A 14,915-nucleotide genomic window follows, 5' to 3' on the forward strand; every position below is an offset into this window, starting at 1 on the left:
AAAATTAAATTTGAAAAATTTTGTAAAGTTTAAAATGGAGTGAACTTTAAAGAATTCTGCAAAATTTAAAATTGCATGAAATCTTAAGAACTCTGTTCAGAATGGCATAAATTTGAAGAACGTTGTTAAGTTAGAACGGAATGAATGTTGATCTTTATAGAGCTGAAAGATGTTCAGAATTTTGTAGTTTCAAAAACAATGAGCTTCGAAGATCCGCTTAAGATCTGAAGTGGAATGAAATATCAAGAATCTTAAAAAAATCAAAATGGAATGAACTTTGAAGAACTTTGTAAAGTCTAAATTGGAGTCAACTTTGAATAACCATGTAAAGTTAAAATTGGAACGAACTTTGAACTTTGTAAAGTTTAATATGAAATAAACTTCCAAATATATATATATATATATATATATATAAAAGAATGAACTTTGAAGATCCGTGTAAAATCTAAAATGGAATGAACTTCGAAGAACTTTGTCAAGTTAAAATTGGAACGAACTTTGAAGTTTGCAAAGTTTAATATGAAGTCTAAAACGACTCTGCAGACGCCACACGAGAAACTACATCAGTAAAAACAAAAAAAATCAAGAAACGACTGAAACTGGAATTTGGAATATACCCAAGGTAAGACAAAACGGAACTCGCCGGATTACAAGAAACGACTGAAACTGGAATTTGGAATATACCCAAAGGTAAGACACAACGGAAGTCGCGGCCTTACAAAAGATACGACTGCCAACAGTGCGCCGTGCAGTAAAGAGAGGTGTAAGTGGACCAAGGAATTCCACTGTAAGTAATAACCCACTCAAAAGTACGTAGGAGTCAAATAATGAATATAAATTATAGGAAAATTCAATGCTATTACAAGATAAAATACGCCGTGCAATAAAGTACGCAGGTTATACTACCCATAAATTGGGCTGAGAGAGAGAGAGAGAGAGAGAGAGGTTGAAAAATACATGATGAAGTGTAGAAAGAGGTTTAGAATCAACTGCATAATTTGAAGGAGAGAGAGAGAGAGAGAGAGAGAGAGAGAGAGAGAGATTGGTAAATGCGTGCTGAATTACAGTAAACACTAGGATCAATTGCATGATTCAAAAGTTAGAGAGAGAGAGAGAGAGAGAGAGAGAGAGAGAGAGAGAGAGAGAGAGAGAGACTGAAAAGTAAGAGCTGAATTAAAACAAGATATAAAATCAACTTCAGAATTCAAGAGAGAGAGAGAGAGAGAGAGAGAGAGAGAGAGAGAGAGTTTAAGAATCAATTATCAATCCCAGTAATTAACTGTTGAAGGAGGTGGACAGCAAAATGAAGTTTCACAGTTAAAGAATATTCACTTTCCATGACGACGAAATATTGGCATCTTAAAGGACGGCAAGTATGCTATGGTCTGATTCATAGATTGCGTGACCTGACGTGACAATTCATATAGGTCAACAATACCCAGTCAGCAGTTGCCTGTGAAGGTTACTTCTTAAGAAAGATATAATTACATTTCAATGATTTTTGAAATTATATAAAAAAAAATTACCTTTAATAATTTTCTGACATTTCATTTTCAATTAGGTACAAATTATTTTCTTATACAAATAAGATGGTTTTACATTTACAATCTTATTTTTACAAGGTGGTTGTGACTTGTACAATTGAAACATTGATTAATGAACAATCTTCAGCCACATAGCTGCGCCGCCATTTCAGATAACAATCAGTTGACTAACAATCCCCAAATGCAGTGAGCATAAATATAATATTTAAAATCCATGAACAATCTTTACTGCAGTATAGCATTCGTTTTTTTCTTTTTTTTCACATTTACAGTGCCAGAACAATCCTCATAGCAGTGTAACATTCGACGTTTTACAATCACAATCCCTGAACTAGCTTAACAGCAGTGTAACAATCGGATTTATGATTAAACAATCCCCAGATACATTGATCATAAATATGATATTAACAATCCCAGAACAACCTTTACAACAGTGTAACAATCCCAAAATGCATTAGTATTACATTTATAATCCCAGAACAATCATAGTAGCAATACAACACACGTTATCTTACATATACAGTGCCAGAACAATCCTTATACCACTGTAACATTCAGCTTTGTGAAATAAAAGCTGTGAACATCGTTGGCACAGTGCCAAGTCAGCAAGCGCGTTCCTACGTGAGAATTAGCGATGCAAAACCAAGAAAAGTTAACCGGTTTGGACTGTGGGTTCCCTAATCGATCTGCCTTCTTACTTATTTCACTTTGACACGCGAGGCATATGCGGGGAGAGAGGAGAGAGAGAGAGAGAGAGAGAGAGAGAGAGAGCGACGTGGAGGGTTTGCTGCAAATTTAGACAGGAAAATTTGCCGGTAAATTGGTAGTTACAAAGAGAGAGAGAGAGAGAGAGAGAGAGATACGCAAACAGGCACCACAAAAACGAAGGAAGAGAGAGAGAGAGAGAGAGAGAGAGGTACGCAAACAGGCACCACAAAAACGAAGGAATAGAGAGAGAGAGAGAGAGAGAGAGAGAGAGAGGAACCGTCTCATTTCCCTCTTGTTTCAGAGCTATGGCATCCACTACAAGAAAGATGGCGAGATTGAAGTCATTACCTACGTGGACTTCGTCGAATATTCGGGTCCAGCGTTTCGAGCGGGGATGAGAGAAGGTGGGTGGTTCTCTCTATAGTTTTGAATTACATGTCTTTGTTATTATTATTATTATTATTATTATTATTATTATTATTAACAGCAATCAGTTTGCTTTTGATATGAGCTCAGTATGGCATGAAAGATGGAGTACACACACAACACACACACACACACACACACACACACACACACACACATATATATATATATATATATATATATATATATATATATATAATGTATAATGTGTGTGTATAATGTGTGTACGACACCCCCTTACCTTGTATACAACGTTCATATAAATCAAATTAATCCTCCCTCACAAGATCACATCCCCGAAATTAGCTCAAATCAATCTCTAATCAAATCAATTTGACATCAATGAATAAAAAATATATAAAATCGTGTATAACCTAATCACTAACAACATCAAATAAACAAAATTAAACAAAAATCTATACAAAAAATTACATTTAAAATGTCGAATATTTGAAATTCGTGTATCTGGCGACAAATGGCAACGATGTGATTAATAACTCTCTGCGCGCGCAGGTGACGTCATCCTGTCCATCAATGGCCACGACATGGAAAAGGCGGACCACAAGGCCCTCGTCAATTTCATCCAAGGATGCGGCGACAGGATGAGGATGGTCGTCCTCTTCGAAGACTGTGTCCATAAGGTAAGGAGAAGGCGAGACAGAGAGACAGAGAGACAGAGAGACAGAGACAGAGATTTATGTGTTTTTGTTTTGAAGGGATTTTGCCATCCGTAGGTCATTTAAATAAGTTGAGTTACAATGGATGTCTTTTTTTTTTTTTTTTTTTTTTTTTTTTATTTTTTTTTTTTTTTTTTTTTTTTTAACACGACGTATGTAAACATGTACGTATTATAACTATATATATATATATATATATATATATATATATATATATATATATATATATATATATATATATATGTGTGTGTGTGTGTGTGTATTTATACATATATATCATGTGTATATATACTTAATTTATATATATATATATATATATATATATATATATATATATACATATATATTTATATTTTATGTATATGTGTATATATATATATAAATAAAGGTTTTTTTGCCACGAAGGAAAAAAATGAAAAAACGAGTTTGCGAGTACTTTCGGTCCTATTCGGACCCTTTACTGGAGGGCATACTGGTTTTACAAAGAACACCATAGTCAAAAGAAGGCTTAATATACAAACTGGACACTACCAAATTAGCCATAAGGGCGATTTTCACTCTACAGAGAGGAGGAGGAGTCATAGGCTAGCCACACCTTGAAGGATACCCGCGGTAAACAAGTGATTCTTCCAGAAAAACAGTTCATTTTGAAAACAACACAGGAGCATATACAATTTAATATCATGAATTTTTACACAAATTTTCCCAACAAAAAATTATTATTAATGAAAAGACGAAGGAAAATATAAATATATATATAAATATATATATAATGTATATATATATATATATTTATATATATATATATATATATATACATATATATATATATATATATATATATATATATATTATATATATATATTTTGTATATACATATATATGTATATATATATATATATATATTCATATATATATATATGTATATACATATAAATATACACATATACATATATGTATAAATATATATATTTGTATATACATAAATATATATACAAATATATGTATATGTATATATATATACATACATATACATACATAAATATATATTCAGTAAAAACCAATTTTATGACCATTCCACAATTAATGCCAGCCAGAGGCGATAACTTATGAAAGGTAGATTTAGATAACTGGTCGAATTTCTTCATAGCATTTTGATTAGGACTTCCATCTACTTTACTTTCCTGTCTCTCCCAAGTCAAGTGACGAATTTTTATGAATGACATCATAAAAAATTGAGCCCACTTTGGAAAGGTAACAAAGAGCCTAGTGATAGCTGAAAATGTCAGTCATTTCAGTCTGGAGAGAGAGAGAGAGAGAGAGAGAGAGAGATTTGGTCCCATAAATAGGCAAGGTAATCTCTGCGTTGAGAGAGAGAGAGAGAGAGAGAGAGAGAGAGAGAGAGAGAGAGAGCCAGATTTGGTTCCATAAATAGGCAAGGTAATCTCGATGTTGAGAGAGAGAGAGAGAGAGAGAGAGAGAGATTTGGTTCCATAAATAGGCAAGGTAATCTCTGCGTTGAAAGAGAGAGAGAGAGAGAGAGAGAGAGAGAGAGAGATTTGGTTCCATAAATAGGCAAGGTAATCTCGATGTTGAGAGAGAGAGAGAGAAAGAGAGAGAGAGAGAGAGAGAGAGAGATTCGGTTCCATAAATAGGCAAGGTAATCTCGATGTTGAGAGAGAGAGAGAGAAAGAGAGAGAGAGAGAGAGAGAGAGGGAGAGAGAGAGAGATTCGGTTCCATAAATAGGCAAGGTAATCTCGATGTTGAGAGAGAGAGAGAGAAAGAGAGAGAGAGAAAGAGAGAGAGAGATTCGGTTCCATAAATAGGCAAGGTAATCTCGATGTGAGAGAGAGAGAGAGAAAGAGAGAGAGAGAGAGAGAGATTCGGTTCCATAAATAGGCAAGGTAATCTCGAGGTTGAGAGAGAGAGAGAGAGAGAGAGAGATCTAGTTCTATAAATAGGCAAGGTAATCTCGATGTTGAGAGAGAGAGAGAGAGAGAGAAAAAAAAAATTTGCGCCTAATGATAAAACCACACTCAGAATGAAAGAAAAATATCCATTTTACGATTTTTTCCTGCAAAGGTAATTACGTGAGCATTAGCGTTGTTCACGTGAAGAAAAAAACTTGAGAAAACTTGGGGGAGGGAGGGGGAGGGGGAGGGGGGAGGGGGGGGGGCGTTGCTGGGCCAACATTCACCAACTTTCGGGAGCCGAATCGAATTTGGGAAGTGGTAAGGCAAGGTTCTGAGACCTCTAATTGCCAAAATACTTAGGCGTGCAACTAGGAGATTGGATTCTTTTCGAAGCTGGTGTCTATTTATTTTATATCCTATAATGTATACAAACACATACACACACATAAATACATATATGTATAATTACATACATGCATATATACTTGATCATTTTCACAATTGTTCTGGGCATTAATACAATTAGTAACAGGATCTTACTTTAACGTGTTGGCATCTACTAGGAGATGTTTATTATAAAATTCAACTTATAAAGCTTTCAAGGACTTTCTGTCCTCATCTTCTGGTAGCCGTATAAAAAAAAGGCGATTGAAAAGTCCTTGGAAACTGGTAAATTTTTTTTTTTAGAATAAAAATCACAGTTTATATACATGGTATCTGGTGTTGATTTTACGGGCTTACTGGGACTTTCGATGACTCTTTTCATACGGGTGTTAGAAGATGGGGACAGAAAGTCCTTGAAACCTTGTACGATTTTTTAAAACAAACATCTCCGTTCGATACCATCCTGTTTAAATGGGGTCCTGTTACTAATTGTATTAATGCACAGAACAATTTGTGCAAGTGATCGAGTTTCATATATATATATATATATATATATATATATATATATATATATATACACAGTGTCCATGAAGTCCCAGTACCATTACAAGTATCTATCGTTTGTAATGGTATGGACATCTTGTATATGAATATATTATATATATATATATATATATATATATATATATATATATATATATATATATCACCGAAACATATTCTTTCTCTTTTTCCTGAGTCTGACCGGCTACAAGTGCCACTTTCCCAGACCAATATCCGAACACCTGTCTGTTGTGACTCACTATCCCACACTATCTTTCACTATATTTTTTCTCTTTCCTTTCGTTTCTTTTTTTTTTTAACATTTTTCCCCAACTCTCTTCTCTGCTCCGGTATCCCCCTATCCATTTATCCTCTTTTTATTTCCCGTATGGCTTTTTTTTTCTGGAGCCAAAAATCTCAAAACATTGGCAGGCGTTGGCTAATTGCTTTTGGTAGAATTTCATGATAAACGGTTAGGTTTGTCTTCAGTTATTGATTAAAAATCTGTAAAGGCATATAACCAATCGAATTTCATTGTATCTCTTACCAAAATATGAAAATAATGAAAAGTTAAACATTCCAGCTAAATATATTGAACTTATAATTAGTTATCTGTATGTTATTTTCGTGGCCTGGGTTACTTACCACCCAAATACAGTTCTTGTATTTTAATGATTAATTAAATTTTTTATTTATTAACTTGTTAATTTATGTTTCCTTTATAATATAAGTGGCATCTTCTTTCTGTATTTCCCACTACCTTCTGTTACTTCTTTCAAATGAACACCATAATATTCTTCAGAAGCTTGAATTTCAAGCCAGTGACCCCTGTGGTGGGCTTGTTCCATATGAATAGGGTTCATCTGAGTGATTGAAGATGTTGATTTTTGGATCGACAGACAGCTGAGAAACGGGATTCTCTGGAATTCTTCTGGCTGATCTGAGGCATGGATGAAATTTAAAGAGGATGGTTAGATATCACTGTATCCCATCTTTTCCTTTCACGTGGCTGAGAGATTGAGGGAGCATTTCATAAGGTTTGGATCACGTGGGTAAACATATTGCAATGGGAACGCAGAGTGGCAATTTGCACACCCCCACACACACGTACATACATACATAATACATACACCTCAGAATATCAAACAACTGCCGATCGCTGTCGAGAAAAATCGCACGAAATTTGGTAAACAAACTAAGAAACGATTTGGAAATGCTTCACAGTATATAAAAGCCTCCAAGTCATTAGTCATGTAACTCTGACTGGCACCGATTACAAACTTGATTTTTTAAGTGTTTAATAGGACCCGATGGCAAAATCTCTGATAGTCTTTGTAGAGGAGAGTGAACTTTATCATCATGTATTAAATGACATATACTTTTCCATAGTTTTCTTATCTTTTTAACAAAGTCAACATCTTTGAGAGTTTTCTGTAGTGGATTCTTAATTCAGACTTATCTCCATGGCTCATACATAATTTTTGTATCTGCTGTTGTTATTACAGAGACGAATACAGATCCTATCCATACATTGACTGTAGCACTAAGTTTGTAATAAGATGTGTAATGTATTCAGTATAAGGCATTTCTAATGAGTAATAATTGCTGAGTGCTGCCTTAAAACCTTACTATAACATCAAGTAACTTCAGTTTCAACAGTTATTGCTCTTAATAATATTATAAGCTTTATGAGGAAATTTTTTTCATGATGAAGTTAAAAATCATAGAAAAGAGTGAAGAATGATGTCAGAGATGCTTTCAGTTTTGATCAACGATGTACAAAAATGGTAAATAAGATCAGTCTTTCAAATACTATTGTTACCTGCCGTCATATAACCCACACTGATTGGGTATCTGTATTCGTCTTGTAAGATATAAACTTTACTAGTGCTGATCAATTCAGTAATTACAGTGTCCAAAGAGTTTTTGCTCTTATCTAGCATACAGTGAATAAGCTAGTTTCTGTAAGTCTTATATCTTAAGTCACACAATATCATATCATATATGTAGGGCCACTTCTTTTGACCTTGCAGGAATCATTTTTATTTTTACAACTAAAAGCGCAGTTTAGCCTAGCGCTGATAAGCTCTCATTTTTTATATAGTGTGTAGTGATACGCTTGTATAACCAGGTGGAATTGCACATGCGGTACATCCAGCTGCAACGTCTCCTGCAGGAGAAAATGTCTGACCTAGAGAGGCTGTGTCACCAGGAGAAGTCCCTACTGGCCGGTAAGTTGGCGTCATCCCCTGTGCGTCACGCCTTCAACATCGCCCACGCCCGCCTCCTCGACTGGCTGAGGGCACAGCGTCGGCTTCTCCCACCACCCCGGGATCTCACCTGTCTCCTCCCAACCTCTCACTCCACTTCCACTTCTACTTCCCTCCACACCCTCACAACTACTACTACTACTACTACAGCTGCCGCTGCTGCCGCTGCCGCTGCTGCTGCTGCTGCTGCTGCTACTCACTATCCTCACTCAACAGCTGCTGCTGCCGCTGCTGCTGCTGCTGCCCTCAGACATCACCATCACCACCATCACCACCACCACCACCACAACACGAGTATCTTCCACGCCCGCAAGCACTCATCACCCATTGTCTCTATGCACAGCCACATTCACCACCCTCAAGATGCTCCTGGCACCCATCGAGAAGATGGCATGACCCTGGAAGAACACGCGAGAAACTACGCTCGGAAACTGAGCAGCCTTAGTTCGCCACAAGCCAAAGATTTCAAAGATAAACCTTCCTTTGGGGACACGACCAGTGACAGTAGGCTAACAGATAAAGTAGACAATCTGAAATCACCTTGTCAGATGATAAGTGGCACAAACGTTTTACATAAAGACAACCAAAACAGCACACAGGGGTTTGTGGGATGGGATAGTGTTATTCATAACGAAGGAAACATTAACTCTAATGCTATTTATACTCACAATGTAAATAACAGAATGTCTGTCGGTCTGAGTCCAGGTTACGCAAATCCTAACGAGTATCATAGTTTACCTTGCACAGTTCCACCCATGTATATTCCACCTCAAAGCAGTATGGGTTGCTGTAACCCTCAGTGTACTGCAGGTCATTCATCTTCCATGGTTGGAGAATGGCATCATCAAGCCTTCATGAGCATGGAATGCAGAGGAAATGCCAGGTTACCTGATGACAGTAGAATGAAAAACTATCAAAGTCACCGAAGAGCTCACAGTGTGGAGGCATGGAGGTGGCCAAGAGACAGGGAAAGCTGGCATGAGGGTCAAATACATAAGTTTGGGCATGACTATTTGGGATTTTACCCTGTTCCATTCAGTAATGATACAATGACACCCGAAGGTAATTATGGTAAAAAATCAAAATCAGGTTATCAAGCACGAGCAAGTTTTTCAAGAAAAGACAGTTTCAAGAGAGAGCAGGGAAGCAGTAGGAGTAGTAAAACCTATGACTCACTCAAGAGAAATTCCCCAAAAGCAGACAATGAAAACCGAAGAAACAAGCAGGAATACAAGTTAAGCAGAGCAGCTTCGACGTCTTGTATGCCAAATAATCAGTGTTTAGTGTACGATACTGTTATCAAAGAACTGAAAGGTTGTGTTAAACAAGATTCTGCAACTATGGAAACTCCTAACTCTCCCTTTGAGAAATCTTATCTGAGTGGTTTAGAGGAATACGATCATAGCCCCAAGCACTCCTATAATCTGCATAAGCAATCTAATTTTAGCTATTCAACTTCTAGTTTGCCACACAGGAGAAACTCAAAGAGTAAAAAGAAAAAGGATGGCACTTTACCTCACCCTGTTAAATGTAGATCCCTTGATGAAGATAAACTGGCAAGCATATCTGGTTCTGATGAAGGACAGAGAATTGAATATGGGTTAGAAGATGATCAAGATATCAGTAACGAGTTATCATCACATGTCCGGCCATCAGAGCTCCATCTACACCAGTTTTTCTCACTTCCTTACACGTCGGCAAAGGTTGCTCCATCTCCCTCTGGAAATATACCTGTACCTGCTCAAGGCGCACAAAAAATAAGACAAAACTCTGAGGAAAAGCCTTGGGGTCACTCAAGAGCAAAAAAGAATGTCTCTGGGAATAGCCCTCGTACCCCCGGCAGAACTCCTCAAAGACAGTCTTCATGTACTTCTCTCTGTGATAAATCTTTGGAATTGGCAAGAGATACATCTCATAAAGATGGGCCAACCATGAGTCGATCTGAATCTCTTCGTCTAACGTCACGTCCCTCCTCTGGGTCTTTCAGCACTCCAAGAGAATGTATGAAAGGTGCATGTATGCATGGCACCATGCCAAGGCAGTCTAGGGGAATGGCTTTCAGGTATGATAGTAGTGAGAAAAGTATGGAGGTAAGTGACGTATCTTCGTCATACATAATGAGCCGCATTTCAGGTGGTTACCCAAAAGACTCGAGTATGAACAAAGAAAATGTTTCTATAATAGATGATAAGCATAGATCACATCCATCTCTTAATGAGATGTTTATTCGAAAACCTGAATGGAGTTGCCCATACCTAGATAAAAACAAGAGAAGGGATGGAAGTTCAGGAAGAAGAGAGGCAGGTGTTAAAGATGGAGGTAGAGAAACTGAAGCGAGAGGTTGTATGGGTGGTAACTGGATGTTTCCAAACCCAAAACCTGAAGAAACAAAGAGCTGGCAAATGCCACGCAAAGCTTCAGTCAAAACTTCATCAAAAAATGAACCTTGGCCGTCTCAGCAAGACCCCACCTTCCAGCAACAAGGTAAACACAGCCAACAGCAGCATAAGAGAAGAAGTCGGCCGAAGTCTTTGTACTCATGGACTGGGAGTTGTGATGGGATTAGTTCAGCTACTGACCATTCAGGTAAAACTGTCATCTCAGCACGTTCTCGATCTCTGTGCACTGATTCTCTTGTGACTCCGGCACGCGACGTGCCAAACTCGGCTGCAGATGTTTACCGATTTGCTCAGTCTCCACAGGAACCTCGTATGCGGTCTGATTCCTTGGAAGCTCGCTGGTCTTCAGACAACTCTCTTGAAGATCACCCATCAGATAGACGCCAAGCTAATACCTACTATGACAGTTTATATTCAGAAATATCAAGTGAGTCATCAGTTTATGGAACTCCTCAGCCACGAGAGGCGCCACATGACTGCCTTTTACCCAAAGAAGATCGGGGTATCTTATCTGATGATGAAGCATCCGTCGATTTAGATGCTACTCCGAGACAGCGTCGTAACGTTACTCCAAGACGGAGAAAATCTCAAGGGAGTCGCTCAAACGAAGATTCGTCAAGAGTTGGGGAGAGGAGTGCCTTGACCCCACCTCCACTTAACCTTTCATCTTCCTACCGCCCAGGCATTCCCCCAAAAGCAGTATCACCTGCCAGTGGCTCATCAAATGGTGACTGGTTTCAACCTGCAGATGTGAGCCGAACTGTGGGTGCTTTGGCAGATTCCCTCACTACATACCAAGCAAACCTTGTATAAACCTTTTCATTTATTGATGTTTCCTATATTTATAGTACAGTATATATTTTCAGCCATACTCCATTTAGAATTTAATGTTTTATGTTTTGATTGATTTTATTTATTTATTTATAGCACACTCCAGTACAGAGGAAATTTGTTTACTTACTGTCTGAGAGAGGATCTATTTAATGTGTATCATCTAATAACTCCTATCAAGAGCATGTTAATGTCTGAAGCATGATTCCCCATATGGAACAAGATAAAAGTTTTCATATTCTTAATTCTAGCATGAACTGCAACAGTTAAAACAATTCCATTATTGTTTCTCATTTGGAGTTTATGAATTTATAATGCCTATTATCAATATACTTGTACCTCTCACTGTAAATAAAAATAGTGCACTCCCCAGCTTTTATATACTTACTAAAACTTGATATCTCATTTTCACGTGTTCAGGAGCTTATTTATATTATGGTTTTTAATATACTACAAGAGCTACTCTTCTAGCTTTTTGCAATACACATTTCCTTTGTTTTAAAAGTTGTCCCTGAACACGTTAAAAGCTTTGACTGAGGAAAGTTTTGTGTCATCCCAGTGCTTCTTGTCTCATACTTACTTCCCAGATCCCTTGTCAACTTTTCAGAGATGAATACAACTTGCAGCATAATATTTCCACCACAAAGATTTCAGTGTGAGATAAGTGGCGACAAGCATGACCAAAAACTGTCCGTCAGTGTGACCTTGCACTCCTTCAACTCAGATTGACGCTTCATTGCCTGGTCTGGTGGTTTCTTCCTCAGCATGGCGGTCCCAGGATTTCCGCATCCCCCAGCACCACTTGGTGTCCGGCCGTCAACCCCAGCACCTCTACCATCACCATCACCACCACCAGCACCACCACCATCATCACCACCGGCAACTGCTTCCTGCCTCCAGCACCACCTCCTCCCCCATGCCCACCTCCTCTAGGGTGCTGCCCCCACCCCTGCAGTTTCGCATACCTCCTGCCAGCCCTTGTAGTACTCAGAACCCAATACAATCCCAACAAGACCTATGGAGTGCCATGACCTCTACCAACTCCCAGTCTCATGCCCCATCACCACTACATCACCACCGCCAGCACCACCAACACCGACAATATCTCCAGCTCAGCTGTTCCCCAGGTGCTAAGCGTCGGCCTCAAGTATCATCAGAGTGCAATTCTCCTGCCCAAACGTCTCACACTCCGACGGGTTCCACGCCGTGCGTTGCCAAGCAGAAATGGCAGCAGTGTAAGCCTCACTCTTGGGACAACCTCTTGTCCACCAGAGCGTTTGGCGGGTACGGCTTTGGGTATGGGTTTATCGATACGATTCCACCAAGAGGAACTGGCAAGGGAGACAAGATGCGATCTGTCAGTACCCACCGGCTGCGAGAGGACGATAAAGAAAACGTGGCGGCGGCAGCGGGGGGAGGCGGGGGGGGAGGAGTGCGGCCCTCTCCACGCTCTTCGGAGAACCTGGTCTCCCCTCTCGATGGCTCATGTTTCTCGTGTGACTGTCTCAATCTCGACCCTGCACCTCTTCACACCTGCCTCTTCTCCAAACCTAAAAGCACAGAGAGTTTACTCGCACCTCGTTCCCTCCACCCTGCTGCCTCAGACTCGAGCTTAGCTGGCGACCACCAGCAACCCAGAAGGCGATCGCGCGCCGCCTCTCTCGCCGATTGCCTGGGCTCGACCAGGCACTCGCCGCCTGACCGAGATGAAATGACGCATCTGTGACGCTGTTGAGTTGAGTTGAGTCGTTTGTTTGTCTTTTTTGGGAGGACGTGTGGTTCGTATGTCACTGACTTGAGACTACTACTACTACTACTGCTGCTGCTGCTGGAAATTCGAGTAACAAAGAACTGATAGATACTTGAGTGTTTGTCCTGAGTTTTAAGAGTTATCAGAGAAGAGAAGATTTAGATTTTGCCACATTGGTCACGGACGACCGTGATGCAGCTCTTTTGATATAACAGATATAAATAAATAAATAAATAAATATATATATATATAAATATATGAAAAAATAACTCTATGCCTATGTAGTAATCGACTTGTGATAGTTAAATTAATTTTTCCCCGAACGTGTGAGATAGTTAGCCACGTATATTTATAAGGCGAGCGTATTATCATACTTCTACAAAGAACTTGATTAGTCACTTTTAGGAGAGTTCACCTTTGTTTCATTTTCTGTTTTGAGAACGACAGCCATTTCATACCTGAATTATTACAATGTATAAGATATCTAGAAAACTAACTCATTCCATAAGTCTCATTAATTCAAACATCTCTGTAGCGAGTTTAGAAGTTCAACTAATTGTATCTTTTGGTGACGAGCGTAGGTAGTAGGCTTGGGTAACTGAAGTCTAGTTTAAACCGAACTTCTAAAGAGAACCTGGGTGATCTTGTATAGTTTCACTTTAGACCAAACTTTCAGTTAGATTCTGACACGAAGCCAAACTAGTGAGATAGCGAAATCATTTAAACGTCACTTAAAACAAATAAGTTGGTGGGGGGGACATGAATCTTTACGAACAAAATTGGAAGTCAGACATTTCGATTTTGGTCTCAGGAGGCTATGGCGTAGTAAACACCCATGAAACAGTGATGTCAGTTCTGGAAAAAGGCAGAGGAAGAAGAAGAAGATGACGATGATGATGATGATGTTAGATTCGTGATATTCAAGTTCCGTCTGCGGCTGGGCTGTGCAAGGAAAGATTGCGAGGTACTGAACACTAAGAGGCAAAAAGAGAGAAAAAAAAACACCAGTAATAATAGTCTGTTACCTTTGAAATGCTCACGAGGGAAAAATATAATTTCTAGTACACAGAAAGAAAGGTATCACCTGAAGAGGTTCGACTACAGTTTTCCAAGAGATTATAGATTCAGGTCAAAAGTAAGATCCTTCCTAATGAGGACAGGAGAGGAAACTATCAGCTAACTGTATTCACGTCAGTCTAGTGATTTCAAAAAATCGAAAACAACGTCATTTCGAAAGTTGAATAGGCCACACAGTCCACAACAGTAACAACATCAACAACAACAACATCAATAATAATAATAATAATAACTGATGTAACTTGTTACAATGAGGTCGTTGAGAGTCGAGAGGGTTGTGTTGTATTGTCAAATTCCTTGTTAAAGATTTAGTGCTTCCATTCCATCATCAATTGGCACCAACTCAGAATGAATGCCAGTTTTACACTCATTATCCTCGGCTATATATATAT

The 14,915-nt window shown here is 38.6% G+C and overlaps 1 protein-coding gene across 1 annotated transcript in view; it reads left to right on the top strand.

Annotated features, from left to right (window-relative positions):
* The window catches only part of LOC135223815 (uncharacterized), a 15,133-nt gene extending 2,528 nt beyond the window's left edge, over positions 1-12,605 (top strand). The window contains exons 2-4 of the mRNA XM_064262649.1: positions 2,554-2,656; positions 3,192-3,319; positions 8,328-12,605. Coding sequence (XP_064118719.1) covers positions 2,554-2,656; positions 3,192-3,319; positions 8,328-11,678 — 3,582 coding nt within the window. The 3' untranslated portion in view covers positions 11,679-12,605. The remainder of the gene's footprint in view (positions 1-2,553; positions 2,657-3,191; positions 3,320-8,327) is intronic.
* The last annotated feature ends 2,310 nt before the right edge of the window (positions 12,606-14,915 follow it).

Source organism: Macrobrachium nipponense, chromosome 10 (genome assembly GCF_015104395.2).
Source record: "Macrobrachium nipponense isolate FS-2020 chromosome 10, ASM1510439v2, whole genome shotgun sequence".
Taxonomy (NCBI): Eukaryota; Metazoa; Arthropoda; class Malacostraca; order Decapoda; family Palaemonidae; genus Macrobrachium; species Macrobrachium nipponense.